The sequence below is a fragment of the Micropterus salmoides genome, unplaced genomic scaffold (assembly GCF_014851395.1).
Source record: "Micropterus salmoides isolate LMB-PRFRI ecotype aquatic unplaced genomic scaffold, ASM1485139v1 Ms_hic_scaffold_12, whole genome shotgun sequence".
Classification (NCBI taxonomy): Eukaryota; Metazoa; Chordata; class Actinopteri; order Centrarchiformes; family Centrarchidae; genus Micropterus; species Micropterus salmoides.
In genome coordinates this window covers 3,546,322-3,564,205 of record NW_024040263.1, presented here as the reverse complement: position 1 = coordinate 3,564,205, position 17,884 = coordinate 3,546,322, and the positions used below count along the sequence as shown (strand labels likewise).

Below are 17,884 nucleotides of genomic sequence, written 5' to 3'. Positions count from 1 at the left end.
CTTGAAAAGATAACTAGGTGAAATATCCTCCATCTTAACAGCGATTTCTACATTCTTAACCAGGTAAAGTTACGTTTTATAAATTGAAGTAGTATTTAGTAGCGAATTTGAAACTCAAGAATTTCACTTCGCAATAATGTCGGCTTTAACGCCGCCATCTGTCTGGTCGATTTATCTGACTTCCACTGCTCAAGTCTGTTTGAGGGAGTCGCGGGAAATTAGAACTCAATCGATACCCGCCTCATCGAACGTCAAAATAAACTTTTTATGGACACATCAGTCTGTAAGTCTGCCCGAAATATTAATATAAGACATTTATGGGAAAGTTGTCATTTGAATGAATTAGGTAGTTTTATGTGTTTGTAGTCATCTCTGTTGACTCTTTACGTTTATGTTTGGCTGTGTGTTCTGGCGAAAGCACGTTTACTAAGTTCGAACTGTGCGTTACTGTTAGCTTTGCAGCTAACGTTATGTTAAGCTAACGTTTTCTAACAAATACGGTACATAACGCTACACCAACTACGCCACTGTCATATTAACTTTAGCCGTGCCACAGCTACATATAATCTTTAGTCGTACCTGTGTCCTGGATGTAAAGAGTGAGTGAGCAGGATGGAGGACGATGCGGGAGATGTCCTGCGCTGTGACGAGCAGCTGAGGACTACACTGCACTATGATGACAAGGAGAAGGTAACGTTAACGTTCTTGTACTTTTGTCTGCACACTTAAGCTCTACATAGTACCTTTAAATCTGTCTTCTAAATGCTGCTGACGTATGAACATTTTACACTCACAGCTTCGTAGGCACTTGGCACTTTTAAAAAGGGAGTACATCAGGACAGCCCAGAGACTACAGGTAAATGTTTTTGTTTGTTTTTTTGGATCCTGTTCAGAAATTCTCTGTTTCACACACACATCTTGATCTGCTCACAGCGTGCTGAGCGTTCAGAGGCAGGGAGGAGCAGGAGCAGAAATGCACAGCAGAACCACTGGGACCGAAGAGGTTCAGAGAGGACATCTAACCCCTGTCTTAACCCATCTTCACTGACACTGGACACTAACAATGGGACAGCCTCAGGTATACCTCAGTGCCAGAGACACACTGGAGGTGAATCTGTCCAAATAAGCTGTGAAGTACATGTAGTTAATCTCTTTCACAGTAAAAATTAGGATGTATGTTGTAAAATATCTAAAATTGATACGGGGATAGAGGTTTATATATATATATATATGTGTGTGTGTGTCTGTGTATATATAGCTCTATAAAGTCATCTGTTGTAGATGCAAAGGCTCTAGTCACTACATGTCAGAGATGAAAGTATCTTTTTATATACTTTTTTCCTGTTAGCGTCATTCACTGTGCCTCATATTTAGTGCCACCAATTCCTATGCAGACTGAAGTGATTACTACAAAAGTCCTGTTTTTTGTTAATGTGCTTTCAAGCTGCTAAGGAATATCTAGAGTGGTTGACACACAAATTTCTTCCATGCCTGTCCGTCCCAAAACAGAACACATCTTGTAATGTGGTTATTGCTCTGAGAAGCAGACAGTATTGTACCTGTAATAACACTGGAAATTAGAATTCATAAATTTGATGTTTTCCCAGGTCCAGCAGAGTCTAATAAATCCAGGAGGAGCCAGGTGATCCCGTTACTGCTCCCATCTGATGCTGCTTGCTGCTTACAAAACCCAGATGCCAGCCATGACACAGCTAGAGGTCACAGACCCAGTCCCGCCCTGCGCCTCAGATCCCGACGCAGCCGCCTGCGGTGGGAACAGAGGAGTACTGAGGCTGGTAGGAGCACAGACAACAGTGAGGAAGGACAGGAGCAGAGTGAAATGATGGACATTGCTAGAACAGAAGGAAGTGAGGAGGGAGTCACAACAGAGGTTGTGAATGAAAGTGAAGAGCTATTTTCTAGTACAGAATCTGAGTCTCCCTCTCTGCTGCTTACACACTGGAACGCTTGTGGACAAACTCAAACAGGAGATATGGAGGGAAAAGAGATACAACAAAAACAAAGGGAAAAGGAGACAGAGTTAGGAGCTGAAGGGAAAAAAGACTCGGAGTCAACCCCTTTTCTGCTCACAGGTTGGAACCCTGCTATACACATTGAAGAACAAGATGGTACACAGATTGGAAGAAGAAAGGAGACCGAGGAAGGAGAGAATAGTAGACGACAGAGGGATGGAAGACTGTGTGAAGACAGTCATGAAAAAAATCTTACATATAATGTAGATCACATAAAAGAAGAAAAAAATGAGATGGTTGGAGGAGAGCATGATGTAAAGGCTGTGGGTCTCCTGGATTCCTGTACCCTAGTGGAAGGACTACTTTTCCCAGCAGAGTACTATGTCAGAACCACAAGACGTATGACATTGTCACAGAGCCAGCCTGACATGCAGGCCGTCATACTCTCCCAGCTGAGCACTGGACGACATCGCAGAGGCTGGGGCCGCGGCCGAGGCAGAGGATTAAAAAGGCACACACACAACCATGAAGGTTCACATCAACACTCTCAGACAGATAGCTCCTCGCTTACATCTACATCTGTAGGTCCTCATATGGAATCGCAGGCTGCTGACACATCAGCTGAGCTGAACAGTCAGAGCTCCAGTGAGATTTCAAATAAAATCTCAGCATGTCAGATCAACATGGATGCTTGTTTTTCTCCAACGGTCACTGCTGCTCGTCCAGTAAGAGGTAGGAGGAGGAAAAGAGGTAGGGGTAGAGGGAGACCTCAGACCCCACGATGCTCTGTTAGTTTAGACACCTGTCAAGTAGGCTTTGCTGAAACCTCAGACGATCCCCAGCCCACCAGCTCTCTGGTCTCTTCGTCCCCGTCTCTCCATGGAGCTGATGGACCAAAGCCCTGCCTCAGTCAAGGAGAAGTTGTGCCAGTGCCAGACAACCCCCAGCCTGCATCCACCCACATCACAGCTACGCAGTCTTCTTCTGGAGTTAATGGAGCTCAGTCTAGCTCTACCTCTGCACATCTGGAGGTCTATCCCATCTTTGTGAAGAGCAGCGGCAGGACTAACAGATCCTCACAGATGAGTAGAAGTAAGACTTCTATGTGTGTGTCAGTGACAGATATGGAGAAGGAAGAGAGGGTCTACATGTTTGTCTTGCTAAGTTAAAAATATTGATCAACCATAATTACAGCTAAGAAGCTGTTCACAGTCCCTGTCAAACAAATAATTAAATGAATAAATACAGTTTTTCTTAAAAAAATAATCTAATTGTTCATTAAACGGTGGTAGATTTATTTTTGCAACAGTCTTTTGCTTAATCAGTTATTCACTGTAACCACACAGTATAAGCACACATACTAATAGTGCCAAGGAATATATTTTCAAGAGGCAAAAATGTTTAATTATTGGACACTATAGTGAACACTGTACATAGGAACTGTATCCAAGGTGTGGCTAGTTGATAGAGCTGATACAACTGAACAAAAGGCGTTTAAAAAAAACTGTCTTGATGTACCGGCTCTTTTTAACATTTTAACGTCCTTGCTTTCTTAAACTAAGAAAACAATGCAAATATGGACACACATGCCAACATTAAGACATGTAGCTACACACCAAGTTTAAAAAAAAACATCCAGTTTAATGGTATTTTGTTTTTTGACGAAGAATGGGGTTTCACAGCACAAAAGTATAAACAGTGTTGGGCTGTAGCTACACAGAAAATACAGTATACATTAATTGTTGTTTTAGTTCCTTAAGTGTGTGAGTGCCTTACTTGTCCTTGTTATTGCCTTTACTACATCCTTTAAACAAACACACTGTCCACTGTGTAGGACAACATTGTATTACCACATACAGTGTGTGTGCCCACATTGTACAGTGTGCGTTTTTCCACCTCCCTTCCTGTCTGGTGACAATCCACTGTTTTACCCCACCCTCACTGACACCTCCCACCCTATAGCCTCAAAATAAAATAGTGTCTTGGAATTACATAATCTCTCATAAACTCTGAAAAAATGTCCTCCCATTTGATTTTCTTTCACTTCATGTCATGCAGGTGCAGCAAGCTGGCGATCTCTCCTTTTGCCCTCCTCTCCACCTGCCCAAACCCCTCTGCTTCCTCTCCCCCCTCTGTCCTCTGGCCCGTTGGTCAACAACCTGATGAACTTTGACATTCTGCAAGATTTCCATCTCCCCGATGACCAGTTTGCCTCTCTAAAGCTGCACAAGCTCCGCCAAGTCGCTGTGGAATCAGGAGTTGAACATTTTACATCCCCGTCTTACAACACACGTAGTAGCAACAGGCGTTCTGACACTCGCTTCAGTGGCAGCAGCAATGAGCCAGTGATGCCTCTTCCTGTCCCACTCAGCCTCACGCCCACAATCACACATTCACCCCATCCCACTAGAGTAAAACAAGCTGCTACAATGTCCGTAGACTTTGAAAACTTGTCGATAGATTGCAAGCTTACAGATAAATTGACAAGCCAGTCCTTACCTGAAGAGTCAACTGACTGGGAAAACCCTGGAGAGCAGCAGACTGAAAACCTTCACCCCGAGTGTCAGACTCACACCACCTCAACAGAATCTGTGTCGCTGGTCCAGGATTGTGCTGCAGACTGTGTTGATCAATATAAACAGAAAAAGACTGTGATTCTGAATTCTCCTAGCCAGAGTAGCGCCTCAGCCTGCAACACACACAGATCTATCGAACGATTTGCCAAACCACAGCCTCTCGTCAACTTTGCAGACACCCCTGCAGGTGTGAAAGATTATGTCATCGGGCCCTCTGATAGACTAACAGAGTCTATTGTCATGTCATCAGAGAAACAAACAGATTGTCCTGGTGTAGTCCATGCTTTTGAGGATCAGAGGTCTACAAACCTCCAAACAGAAGACCAAGCTATCATTAAAACTCTTTCCTTTGACTGTTCCCTAGAGAAAACCCCTGAGGAGCCGTCTAACAACTGCACTGCTGTGCGGACATTAAATGACATTGAAGCTCCAGGAGAGTCTCCTGGGCAGCATCTGAATGTGAAATCCCCTGCCAAAGATATAGAGAAATCCTCTGAACCCAGCACAAGTCCCCTCACAGAAAACAGACATCAGGACGAGTGTTTACCGCACCACAGTGTCCAGTCCCAGCTCCTGTTGAGCCATCCTCTGGCATCAGCACACAGCCCCTGTGTTAGACCACACCTGCGCTCCTCTGCCCTTCCCTCCAGCCCCGCACTACCATCACTAGGACTCACCCCCTACGCTGTCCATGCTGCCCTCCCTCTGACCTCCTCTCCCTCTGCCCCAGCTCTCACCCTGCCTCCCCCTCATACCCCATCCACCCAGGTCCTCTCCCCTCCAGCTCTTTCTCTCTGCCCATCCCTCACTTCCATCCCTGCTAGCCAGTCCCCCACCTCCCCAGCTGGTCAGATCCAGAATTCACCTGAGCCTGCTACCTGCATGACTGTCTTCAGCATCCAGTCACAGGGCTCAGGTGGGCAGGTGGGCCTGAGAACAGAGGAAACAGCGGAGGAACACATGATGAGATGCACACACACACGTTAAAGGTAAACTGATGTCTTAAAATTCTTCTATGTTTGGCTTGCAATTTTAAATTTAAGTCAACAATTACTTTCAAATGATGTGTGTGTGTGTGTGTGTGTGTGTGCAGCATCTATGTCATTTATTTGCATAAATTACTGTGTGTTTGTGTTTGTTCAGGACCCAGCAGGAGGCTTTCTAGTGGATGCCTGCTGTCTGCACGGATCATCTGGTGGGTTGTGTGTAGCAGCAGCTGGAAAGTGGGCAGTGTGTCTCTGGAGTCAGACTTCAGTGTCTGATTGGAGCTTAGCACACACCTGGGCCTTCAGCGAGGTGAGTGTGTGGGTGTGCACTGTATGAGTTCCTGCATATCAGAGTCATTAATTAATCCTATTTTAATTTATTCATTAAAGACAAATCCCAAATATTCAATTGTTCCAGCTTTTCAAATATAAGGATTTGCTGCTTTTCTGTTTAATATCATTGTAAATTAAAAGTCATTAGGTTTTAGATTATTGGTTGAAGAAAACAAACAACTTTACATTACACATGGGCTGGAATTCTTTTTTTATATAGATTAAGCAATTAATACATAATTTGAAAAAAATAGACATTTAGCCGTAGCTGATTTTAATATGAATAGGCAGTTGTGTTATGTGACACTAAAATGACTGTTAACAGACTTAACATTTACTGTTTCAAGAATCAAATGTGACACATGGCACACTTTAATACAGTGAACACAAAAAAGTTTCTGTGTTTGTTTACAGCCAGTGATCAATGTGTTTCCTGTCCCGGATGCTGCTGGACTCATATGTGTGACTCTGGGTCAGTTAGAAATCAGAGAAGTGAGGTGAATACAACACACTCAGTCAGCCTTTGTGACATGCATTTTACCATTTTGGGCATTTTTGTATGAACATGATTAAGCCAAGTGCTAAACTGAGGTTAGTGTTCAAAGGACTTCTCCAGATGTCTTTATTAATTGTGCATGGAGGAACCAGCTGTTCTGTGTTTCAGAAATTAAACATAACTGCGTGTTTCTTGTCCATGTGCACAGGATTCTGTCGTGCTCCAGCCTTTTGCAAGTGCTGCTCCGCGAGGGGCTTATCCAGGCTGTTGTGGGCGTGTCCAAGTCCAGAGTGGTTACCTCCTGCCACTCGGCTTCTGGTTCCACCCTGCAGGTGTTTACACTATCAGACAATGGCAGGTAACACAGAGTTGGCATTGTTTTAATTCTATCTCAGTTATTTTCTCATTGCACAGATATCTCAGTGTCTCGTCTCTCCCTCAGCACACCGAGCCCTCAGCCTCTTGTGTCTCCTGGTGTTTGTGTCGGGGCACTCGCTACTGTGGACGGACTCTCAGATGCTCTGATCGGCACAGATGAGGCTGGACGCCTCTTTATCTGGTAAGTAAGATTGTAACAGAGAGATATTCAGCTCATTACCATGCTATTATTAACCTCACAGGAAACAGTTTTTAGAATATTTGATGACATCTAGCTTTTGTTCCTACGGAGGTTTAATACACTTGTGTACACTTCCAAATGGATGGACTTGGATTGTGTTGATTAAATCTGTACAGAAACACAACAGCAGAACATACAGATGAAGCCAAGAGATAAGTACATAAGGTGAACTGAAAAATGCATGACGTTTTCTGTGAATGTTTGTGAAACTCTCCACAATGTTTTCTTGTCTTTGGCCCCATGTATGGTGGGATAAGATCAATGGCTCTGTGATCCAGAGGATGAATACATTGATTTAGAGAAAGAAAAAAAGACCAATACCAAATTTAATCTCTTCAGAATTTTTAGAGTAGGAGTACTGATCTAGGATTAGTAATGGACAAGGCTTTGTTCTTCCAATTTAAGACAAGTCTGGATTTTTATATTTTTTTTGGCTCTTCAAAGCTGCTTAAAATTCATCTGAAAGTGAGCACCAAGCCCTTATGTTCAAAACTGTAAAAGTGCAGGTTTGTTCACAGTTGGCTTGATCGTGACCAAAACATTTTAGATTTAACTCCACTGATACATTTTCAACTCTACAAATCTCTCTCTCTCTCTCACTCTCACTCTCTTAGTGTGAATATTATTGTTACTTGTTCTTTAAACAGCCACATCAAAAATGAAGTGCTATATGATGTCTCATACTCCTGTAATATTATTATATCTTATTTTACTGTACTGTAATAATACTTTTTGTTACATCTTGGACTAACCAAACTAACTAGACTATACCATATTAAATGAAGAACATCTCAAAAACTATCACATCTAGTGCATCAAGTATGACCACTGACAGAAAACATGAAAATGTAAGCCTCACTGTTTCTGCACCACAGCCCATTATAAACCACATAATCCATGAAGTTTACAAATGAATTGTCAGGTGAGGATCAAGGTAAGCAATCAGCAAATCTTACCAAAATATCTTTTTTAAAATTTAAAGTAAAGTAGTATTGAGTGCCATAATTTCAGCTTGTAGTAAAATGGTGAAAATTATTTCCAATAATATTCATCAGCTGTTTGTCTCACAAAGGCAACAGCACATTTCTGTCCACGTTGCAAAGCCATAACAGAGCGCTAGAAGAACTGCATGAAATTACAATCCAACTACATATTTTTTTCTACCAGGGCAGTAAATGTTTATCTAGCTGATCTGAGCTTCCAGCTGGAAGCTACCATTTTATTGTCAATTAGTGATCAGCTGATTGTCTCACAAATGTAACAACAAAGCCAAAACAGAACGCTGGAGAGAGAGAGTCACTACATGAACTTAATCCAACTACATTTTTTTTCTACCAGGGCAGTAAAGGTTTAGCTGGTTGATCGCTTCCGTGCTCTAAGCAAACGTTACCGTTTTATTGCCAATTACTGATCAGCTGATTGTCTCGCTAACGTAACCGGCAAAGCCAAACTACAGGCGAATAACTAGGCTACATGAAATTCATCCATCTACATATTTTACACCACTTAAAAGGGAAACACGCCACTTCTCTTTGTGATTATGGCCAGCTTCTAGCTAAAGCTATCATGTCCAAATGTCACTTCTCTTCTTACTTCTAATAAACCAGACGACTACTCAGAGGCTGTTTATTATTATGATTTCCTCTTCTTCTTGGTACGCATTCAATGTAGTGACAGGCGTCTACACTGCCGGAATTATACAAGCAGAAGAAGACCACCATGATGACGAAACGCACTCTGTAGCGCTGTTTGTCCGTTGTCAGCTACGGTAGAAACATGACGACACAATACGGCGACGTCCATGGACTGTCAATAAATCCTCAGAAATATTACACACTGAACCTTTAAATATGATAAGATAGACTTTATTGATCCCACACTGGCGAAATTCACTTACCTCAGCTCCAGATACAACGCGACATAAGAAAATACACATTCTGACAAAAATCAGAAGAGAAAAAGATTTAAAAGAAATAGAAAGATAAGAATAAGAGTTATGTGCATAAGATGTACACCTTTTCATATGCAGATATGATTGATATGGAAACAACTGACCTTGAAGCACAAACATTAAACACTGTCCTTAGCTTTAAATGTTGAATATATCTACAAATGCACCCCATGTTTCCTCTTTGAGAGATTTTTTAAACTGTTAGAATAACATCCAGATTTTTCTCTCACATGCGCTGCTGTTTCCAGGTGAATGTATTTTCTGTGTTTGTGTGTTGCAGGAATTTAAAGACTGGACAGCTGCTGCGGAGAATCCTCCTTGGAGATGGTTTATCACACACGGCCTGCCTCAGAGGATACTCCTACTGTGTAAGTCTTTTGGCTTTGCATGTAAGGGAAATGCCTGTTGTCTTGTGCCACCATAACTGTCTCACTCTTCAGATGATCTCACTCCTGTGTGTTTTTGTGTACGTGTGACAGGGAGTGTTATTTGTCCTGCTGCAGCACCAGTTGCTCAACTCACTGGAGGAAGAGGAAAGAAAGGCCACAGCAAAAGATCAAATGTTTCTGGAGGAGGAGAAGGAAGAGGAAAGGACCGCCCTGTTCTCCTTGGTTGCTGTTAACCCTCTGAGTGGAAAATCTGTCCAGGCTACCCTTCTGTATCCGCCCAAGGCCTGGTCTGGCAGGTGAGAAGAGGACTGAGGGGTGGACAGGTCATGTTTTTGTGTCTCTGCGTATATGCATTCACATCTGCATCTGTCTTCTGCAGGCTGTGTGAAGCCGACGTGAACAGCTCCAGCGTGGTGGGCCTGAGTCAGAGCGGCTGTGTGTGTGTGTGGGAGCTCGGGCGCCAGCGAGCCGCGAGGATGGTGTGGGCTCCTGAGAGCGATGGCTGGCAGCTGGCTCGATGGGGGGCGGGACATACGCTGGTGACTGGACATCACAACGGAGACGTTACCTTACACTGCTACAGTACGAGCCAGACTTCACTCTGCCACATTAAAGACTTTTCAGTCGCTTTTATCAATTAAAAAGGTATTTCTGTCACTGTATGAATGTTTACATGGAGATTTTAACACCTTTTAAAATACTTCAGGTCACATTTGTTCATTCTACCAGATTCTGAATGCATTGCAAAAAGGTTCTGTGGTTTCCTTTTCCACTGTAACCTCTAGGCCCCTGTACTGCGAAGATAATGACACTTATGCACTGTAAATTGAACATATTCAACATGTCATTGGCCTGCTGGTAAAGCTTTATTTAGAAAATCATAACCTCAAGATGGATTGCTTCTAAATTGCACTTGTTCTCCTCCACCCTTTGCATATGTCTACACTAAAGTTTTTAGAGCGCCAGCATCACATACTGAGCCCCTGTGTGTGAGGATGTCTGCTTGATGGTGGGTTTTCATTTTTAGACCACTTTAACTCCAGTCTGAAAACCAACTTTGTGTTTTATTAATGCTGCTTAGCCTTACTGTGCTTACTTGAATATATTGTTTATATTTAACGAAAAAGAAGTGTCAATGTTTGTTTTTACATGCAACATTAAACATTTGTGAATAATGTTGTATTTTATGTCTACATTTATATTGCTTTGGTGGACCAAAACCATCTGAGACGTACTGTTTTTCCATTTAAAATAGTGGAGAGTTAGGAGATGCGTTTTCTTGTGTCGGCAATGTAAACGGTCCCTTCCAGATAATCATATGCTTGCTGTGTAGCATCATCTCCCATTCTTAAGTATGGAGCATATACACATGATATAATTATGCATAAGCCTGGTGTGAGTGGTTAGATGTCCATACATGGCAAAGATTAAAGGTTTGATCAGCTGTTGCCCTAAGCAAGGAAATTAATCCCTGTCTCTTTTTTGTTCTGTGTCAAATAAACAAGAGTGTCGCCTAAATACAGAAGAATAGTTTTGTTCTTATAATTTGTTACACATAATGTAATGGAGTTCAAATCAAATCTCTTCACAAAGTACACTATAACTTTTAACTACTTTAATTAAAATTCATGCAATAACAAAATCAAAGCATCTTAAACGTCAATGACAAAAGTCATACATTTTCTAATGCTGCCTGTAATTTAGGTCATTTAAAGTGACTAAATATATTTGTTAGAAGACTCATTTAGAAAAAATTTAAATCTGTTAATCCTGAGACCAATGAAGAAAAAGTGAACTGCAACCAACTGTAAAATATTGTAAATGAAGCTGTAATGGCAATTTGTGGCTGCCAGGAGGCGCCAATAGATACTGATTTAAGAGCTTTGGCACATTAACTTCCAGTTGACATTCTTAAAGAGAGCATGGCAGGGAAATTTAATCCTTACACTTGTATAATAGTTACTTTATACCAAGCAAGCATCTTCTACTAAAATATCATTTTATTAAATTCCCTCCATGGCTCCTTAGTCAAACTCCTGAGGTTGGTCACGTAGGGTTTGCATAAAATACTGATTTAACATGCAAGAAAGATGATTTATTCTCGGAAGTTGAAAGACAAAAAAAATACATGTATAGAAAATCCAGAGATCTGTGTAGTATGTTAAAAAAATAAAATGATTACATTCCTTCTTTGTAAAACTAGTTTTCTACAAGATACTGTCAAGTTTTTTAGTTTAACATGTTTAGTGTAATTTTCCTCCAAATGATGTCATTTAGCCATGGAGATAGCTTTACATCATTATCTGTAAGATTACATTTCAGTGGAAATAACTGAAATAGTTTTTTGTAATTTTAGTGAACAAACTATTTAAACAACCTGTGAAAAACAACCATTAGTTCATTCAAATAATTCTCAAGGCTAAGGTGTGCACTGTGCGATTTAAGCAGGCCGACATGGAGCATGAAACTCAATGTGGATCTGAACAATAAAATATTCTTACAAAGTCTGTTTAGTAGACCTTGAACTTTTTGGTCACAATTTGCTCCGTTCATTCTTCACAGAGCAAATTGTGCTTCTCAAACTTAGGTCTTGTTCATGTGAGCAGAAAACTCAAATATCTTATGTGCAGCAAATGTGACTGAAACATCTTGTTCAAGAGACTCTTTATTTAACCTTGGGTAAACAAACCATCTTTACAACATGTACGGATATTCAGCAGTATGTACAAGTTTGTACATCTTGTTGGAAAAGACAAGACACCTAAAATATACTTTAAAAGCGTAAAAAGTAACTACAGGAAGAATGTACATGATGAAGACGTATTAACATGGTCCATTTCTCTACATACAACACAGATAAAAACAGACAAACTGGAGAAGACCAGAGAAGCCCCCTCCCCCCCACCCATCCAGCCAGCCAGCCTGAGTCTCAATCCCCACCACACATTTGTCCACTCAGCTTCAGGTGTAAACCCATGACTGATACATGAACAAATGCAAAAAAAAAAAAAGCAAGAACAAGCAGAGAGAATCTGGGAATTCAACTTCAAGATGAGTTTGAACACCGGGAACACAAAACACCCTTTTCCTCCTAAGATTCAGCGGAACGTACAGGGTCAACTCGTCTGCTGTGCCGTCAGCGATCCAGCCATCTTAGATTACGTCAGCAGGTACGTGTTCATCAAGAGTAAGAAAGTTAAAGACAGAGCTTTTATTAACAGCAGGGGAAAGGATAAAAATCAGATTGAACTTCAACATTCATGACATGAATTTTCACGGTACATGTCAAAGCCTCAAAAAGGTGACATAAAAATCATTACACTCTTCAATAAAATGTGAGAATTTAAGTGTCTGTTCTGTCCTCAAACTGGCAGACAGGAAGAAGTGGCCAGTGATTAAAGACAGAGTGATTGGAAGATGTGGTGTAGGGTGGTCTAATGCGTGGCGATGGAAGGCTTGCTGTCCAGCAGTTTCTCAACCATGAGCTTGGCGTAACGCATGCGGCTGGCCAGCTCCTTACTGCAGCCAAACTCCTCCAGCAGAGACAACTTGTAGGTGCGGAAATCTCTCTTCTCGTCAATGTAGGTCACTGCACCCATCAGTGGACACAGGATCAGCTTGGTGTGGTCCTGGCAGAGAAGGAATTAAAGAAAACAGATTCAAGATTTGTGCACAGGACATGAAGAGAAGAAAAATTAAAAGACAAAAAAAAGTGTATTTAACATGTATGATAATTCAAAACACACAGGCGGGAGAAGATGTGGCGTGTGTCTAACCTGGAAAAAGTTGATCTGAACGGTGCCGTTGGTGAGGTGCAGGACGATGGCGCTCTTGGTTCTGAACCAGAGGGAAAGGTAAGGCAGCCGTGCTAGCTCGTCTCCTTCTCGCCGCGCAATGTTGGCGCCGGCCTTCAGCAGGTGCTCACTCATGTAATTGCGGAAATATTTCAGCAACGTTATCTACAAGGGTGAAAGAGAACAAGCACATAAGAATCCATACATTGATATGGATCAAATTTCAGGATTATACCTTTGTTAATAAAACAGCCTCAATTTATCTGCTAAATCGAATCAAAGGCTCAAGAGTAAATATAGTCAACTACTGACCTTCTTGTTGAGAGCAGCAGGGTAAGAGCGTATGCTGAGGTAGGATTCAGCTGCTGTCTTGTCAATGTACTGCAGACTGTCTCCGTCGGCATACATGATCATACGTGTGTAATCGTTGAACAACACACCCACGCTGTTGTCACAGAGCTGGTAGCCTGAAACACACATTTAAAAGTCCTGATAAGGAACCTTTATAAAAATATTTTTTGAAGAATTTTAAACAAGATGTACCAAACAGGACACTCGTCACTATTTCCAAACGACCTCAAAAATACCTTTCACTGTTCTATATTTCACTATACCAGTTTATTCAGACATTTTGACATGTCATCGCACCACAAGCAAAAGGCGTCATTAACACCAATGACTGATACATGCAGACTCACTAGCTTTGCTTACTGAGACACTTAGGGGTTGAGCTATTGTTTATGTCATCAGGTATACCTGCACTTTCCTGGTATTCCAGGACAAAATGTCTGTTGAGAAAAGCCAATAATTGCAAAATCTGATGCATCCAGATCAAACTCCTGGGTCAAAGATGAATCGTTTTTGGGTGTAGCTTTAAAATCATCCTAACCCCTAAAATCCACCGACTCTGGCACGTTACGGCTGTGCTACGGTTTTGATCCGTCTATAGCCCAGCGTCAAAGTCCACATGAAGTGTTTCAGCAGCAGAGCGTGACGCCTGCCCTACGTTATTGACTTCTATTTATTACCTTCTTCACGGCCCTGTGACCTCGTTTCAGGCAACTTCAGGCTGCATAGGTTTTATCTTTTTTGTCCTTTTTAACTGTGTTTTTCGTTTTACAAATCTGGAGACTCTGTAGGTCATTTTATTTTGAAAATTGACCAGATTCTCTTTGCCTTTCTGTCTCCGACTTCCTGCCTGGTTTGATCTACTCTGTGCTGCTTCTGTCAAAAATAGACCGGCTACCGAGCTGCTTCTGTGACGCGCTGCAGCCACGTCTGGTGGACTCAAACATTGACTTGAATGGCTGCAATTATCTCCAGCAACCATGCCGCAGCCAGTCCATTTTAGGGGTCAGGTAGACTATAGTTTAAGTGCACTACTGACTTCAGTCAGCCATTTACCACATTTTACACATTGAAGCCAACCTTTCCGTTACCTACATACACCTAACTGTACAGTAAAATTATCTTTGCTAAACTGGAGTTCATTGATGTCCATAAGAAAAAATGTTCCCGTTTCATTTCTGACTTGATAACAAAAAAGTACAAGCCTGACTAGAGATGTCTAATTCTTACCTAATCCATATTTGTCAGAGTAGTCCACCCATTTGCTGATCCAGAAGATGGGAATACATGCAGGATCCTCTGCCTCTTCTGGAAATAAAAAAAAAAAAAGAACAAAATATTTGCATGCACTGTTGATGCAGGAACAAGAATGATCTAGTAGTCTAAAAATTGCAACGTTGAAACTAAAAGGATTTGTCAGCTGAACTGAGGAGTCTGAGCTCACCTTGGCAGATGACTGGCTTCTCAGAGGGCTTAGCGGCAAGGATACTGTTGAGCTGCTGCAGCAAATCTTTCAGGTTGTTTTCTGATGGCTCAGGTTCTCTATACAGAATACACAAGTCACAACATTTAACTACATACAAATTTGACAAAGACAAATTTCAATCTGATGCTATTTGATGAGTTCTCATTTAATTATGACATTTCCCTTTTATTTACTGCCAGGCACAAGCTGTCTGCCCCTAAATCAGGATGGTATGAACCAGAGAGTTGTAATAGATATCAAGTCTCTTATTGAATCAAACCCCATCTAAACCACCACTCCACTTCCACAGAGCATGATAAAGTTAAATACTATTCCTTAAAAGTAGACTGAAAAACACTTTCATAGCTTAAAATTACAGGTAGACATTTTAATTTCCTAAAACTAACAATAGCCCAACAAATGCAGAAATAAAGATAATTTTTTTTTGCTTAAGTTTGACATAATATGAATCAGCACTTCCATCTCCAAAATTGTACAAACTTTTCTCACCTTTGAACAGGCTCGTCCTTCATGTCCACCTTCTCTGTCCCTCCTTGAAAAGGAAAACCAATCATTAACACTCTTGTAGACACCAAAACCCAATTCTGGAAACACATAACCACTGCCTACACAAAAAATAAAAGCACATGTCTGCATTATTTTCATTATTTGTAGTCTAAAGGCTTCTGTGGAAAGATGTAGTCTGTCATTTACTGCTGGGAGCATTACCCTTGTTGTTGATAGCAGTCAGTGGCCGTCTCTGGCTGAGCTCCATAGCTGTGGAGGGGGCAATGGAGAACCGCGGGGGCACAGTGAGGCAAGTAGTGGGCAGGCGTATGGGGATGTAGCCGGACGTGAAGAACTCGTCCGCTTGCAGCTCAGTGATGGTGGGCCTTTGGGCGGGATCAGCATGCAACATCCGCTTGATGAGAGCGGATGCGGCTGGGTTGATGTGCTGCAAAGAGAGAGTTGTAAATTCAGGTTGTGAGAGCAGTGAGGAATCAGATGTGTAAAAACAATGTATAGTACATGCTATGTTTGTCTGCTACATTAGTCCAGCATACCCAGGGGATCGTGTAGTTGTTTTTCTTGATTCGATTGTAGGTCTCCTTCAGACAGGAAGTTTCGAATGGGGGCTTACCCACCAACAAAGTGTACCTGAGCAATTATAAACAGGGAGAAGGTTCATCTGACTGGGCTGAATCGTGGATTAGTACAGTTTTTGCAATTTCAGCAGTACAAACTGTTGAGTGTCGTTGCAGGTGTGCTTCAGACTTACAATATACATCCAAGCGACCAGACGTCCACTTCGTAGCTGTGGCCTTTCTTACAAAGCACTTCAGGTGCAATGTAGTTGGGCGTTCCACACAAGGTCTTCTTCCTTTCGCCATCAAACTCGATCTTAGTGGCCAAACCAAAGTCCCCTACAGAAAAAAAGACGTTTGTAAAGCAGCACACAAAGATGTTTGTGTAAACACGTAGGGCACATTAATGTTCTTAAATGTGCTTTTTGTGCATTTGGTCCTTATGAAAACATCCCAGTCAATGGAAACCACTCATCCAGGAAGCCTGACCAATTTCTGATATGGAAGCTGATGTGCGTCCTATCCTTGATTACTGAACCAACAGGTTTGGTTGCGTGCATCTTCATTAATGTTACAGGTATTGATTACCCCCATCTCAGAACTGGAGTTTGCAGTCCAACAGGGGAAATTACCTATTTTGACTTCCATGTCATCATTGAGGAAGATGTTGCCCAGTTTCAGGTCCCTGTGGATGACTCTGTTGTTGTGCAGGTACTGGACACCATTGAGCAGCTGGGTCATGTAGTAGCGAGCCTCAGGCTCAGTCACAGCCTTACGACGTTTGTGCAGCTCCAACAAAGACTGAAATAGAAAAGAAAATGATGGGATTCATGGAGATGAAAACTACAATCAAACTCTTAACAAAGACTGTGACATATAAGATTCAGATGGCAATAATGGAACTTTCAGAGGGGTGTACTGTGAAATAGTTTGATTAAACCCAAAACAGCAGTGGATGGACTGGACACTGAATCCAAAGCTAACATTTGGGGAGGAGACTAGTTAGTAGAGAAAAAAAAAAGGGTAAAATGGCAGCAATTCATGTCTTTTTTCCTATTTTTTATAATAACCAACTTACCTTAACGTTTCATTATTTAATGATTGTTATTTTAAGCGACAATAATCAAAACGTCCTTGGCTTTTCTTGCCATTTAAGTTAACGTTACCTCCATAAGGATTGGGAGGAAAACGGAAGAGACTGCCGTGACAACTGTTAACGGTTAGCCCTGATTAACTTTAGTGTGCTCACTAAGTTAGAGAGAGAAAGCATGCATTTTCCCAAAAACACTCACCCTTCTTCTGCAGATTTCCAGGACAACAAAGACAAAGTCGTCGTTTTCGAAAAACCCATGAAAACCGACGACGTTAGCATGGTTAAGACTCTTATGAATGGAGATTTCAGATGACATCTTCTCCCTCTGGTGTTGCTTCAAGATCAGGGACTTTGGCACTATTTTCCCGGCGAAAACCTGCTTCGTCTCCACATCTGTTATTTCGTAGCATTTGGCGAAACCACCTTTTCCGAGGAATTTTCCCCTCGCGTATCTTCTCATGGTGCGTGGGTCAACCAGGACATCTGGGATTTCTTTGAGAGGAGCTGATTTCGGGTCGACATGTGCCGACGGATTCGCCGGCTTCGCAATACCTGCACTCATTTTGGATTCAAGTGCTATTCGGCGTCTCCAAAATAAACGTTAAAAACTCTTCAGCAGTCGAGGTAACGTTAAGGATAACAGCTGCAAGGGTTAAAGTATTGATAACCCTACCTCAACCGACGCTAGCTTGCTCCCATACACTTGTGAATTCAAATCAAAACTATTGTTAACCACCTTTGAACGCGAACGTTATTCAGACTTTTGATTCAACGAT

General features: G+C 41.8%; 2 protein-coding genes across 2 annotated transcripts; one reads left to right on the top strand and one right to left on the bottom strand.

Moving 5' to 3' along the window:
* Positions 1 to 305: 305 nt before the first annotated feature.
* On the top strand, positions 306 to 10,498 carry palb2 (partner and localizer of BRCA2). Its single transcript, XM_038712895.1, is given in 12 exon segments — positions 306 to 690; positions 797 to 856; positions 934 to 1,078; positions 1,608 to 3,065; positions 4,032 to 5,548; positions 5,693 to 5,845; positions 6,283 to 6,365; positions 6,573 to 6,722; positions 6,807 to 6,923; positions 9,215 to 9,302; positions 9,414 to 9,619; positions 9,703 to 10,498. Coding segments are annotated over 12 exon segments (4,317 nt in total). The 5' UTR covers positions 306 to 612; the 3' UTR covers positions 9,965 to 10,498.
* A 1,472-nt stretch (positions 10,499 to 11,970) lies between these two features.
* Positions 11,971 to 17,670, bottom strand: plk1 (polo-like kinase 1 (Drosophila)). Its single transcript, XM_038712894.1, has 11 exons — positions 17,308 to 17,670; positions 16,648 to 16,816; positions 16,210 to 16,354; positions 15,995 to 16,088; positions 15,660 to 15,885; positions 15,441 to 15,483; positions 14,910 to 15,007; positions 14,696 to 14,773; positions 13,430 to 13,584; positions 13,100 to 13,282; positions 11,971 to 12,952 (listed from the first exon to the last, which is right to left on the bottom strand). The coding sequence occupies exons 1-11, from the start codon at positions 17,668 to 17,670 to the stop codon at positions 12,758 to 12,760; spliced, it is 1,749 nt and encodes a 582-aa protein (XP_038568822.1). The 3' UTR covers positions 11,971 to 12,757.
* Positions 17,671 to 17,884: the final 214 nt, after the last annotated feature.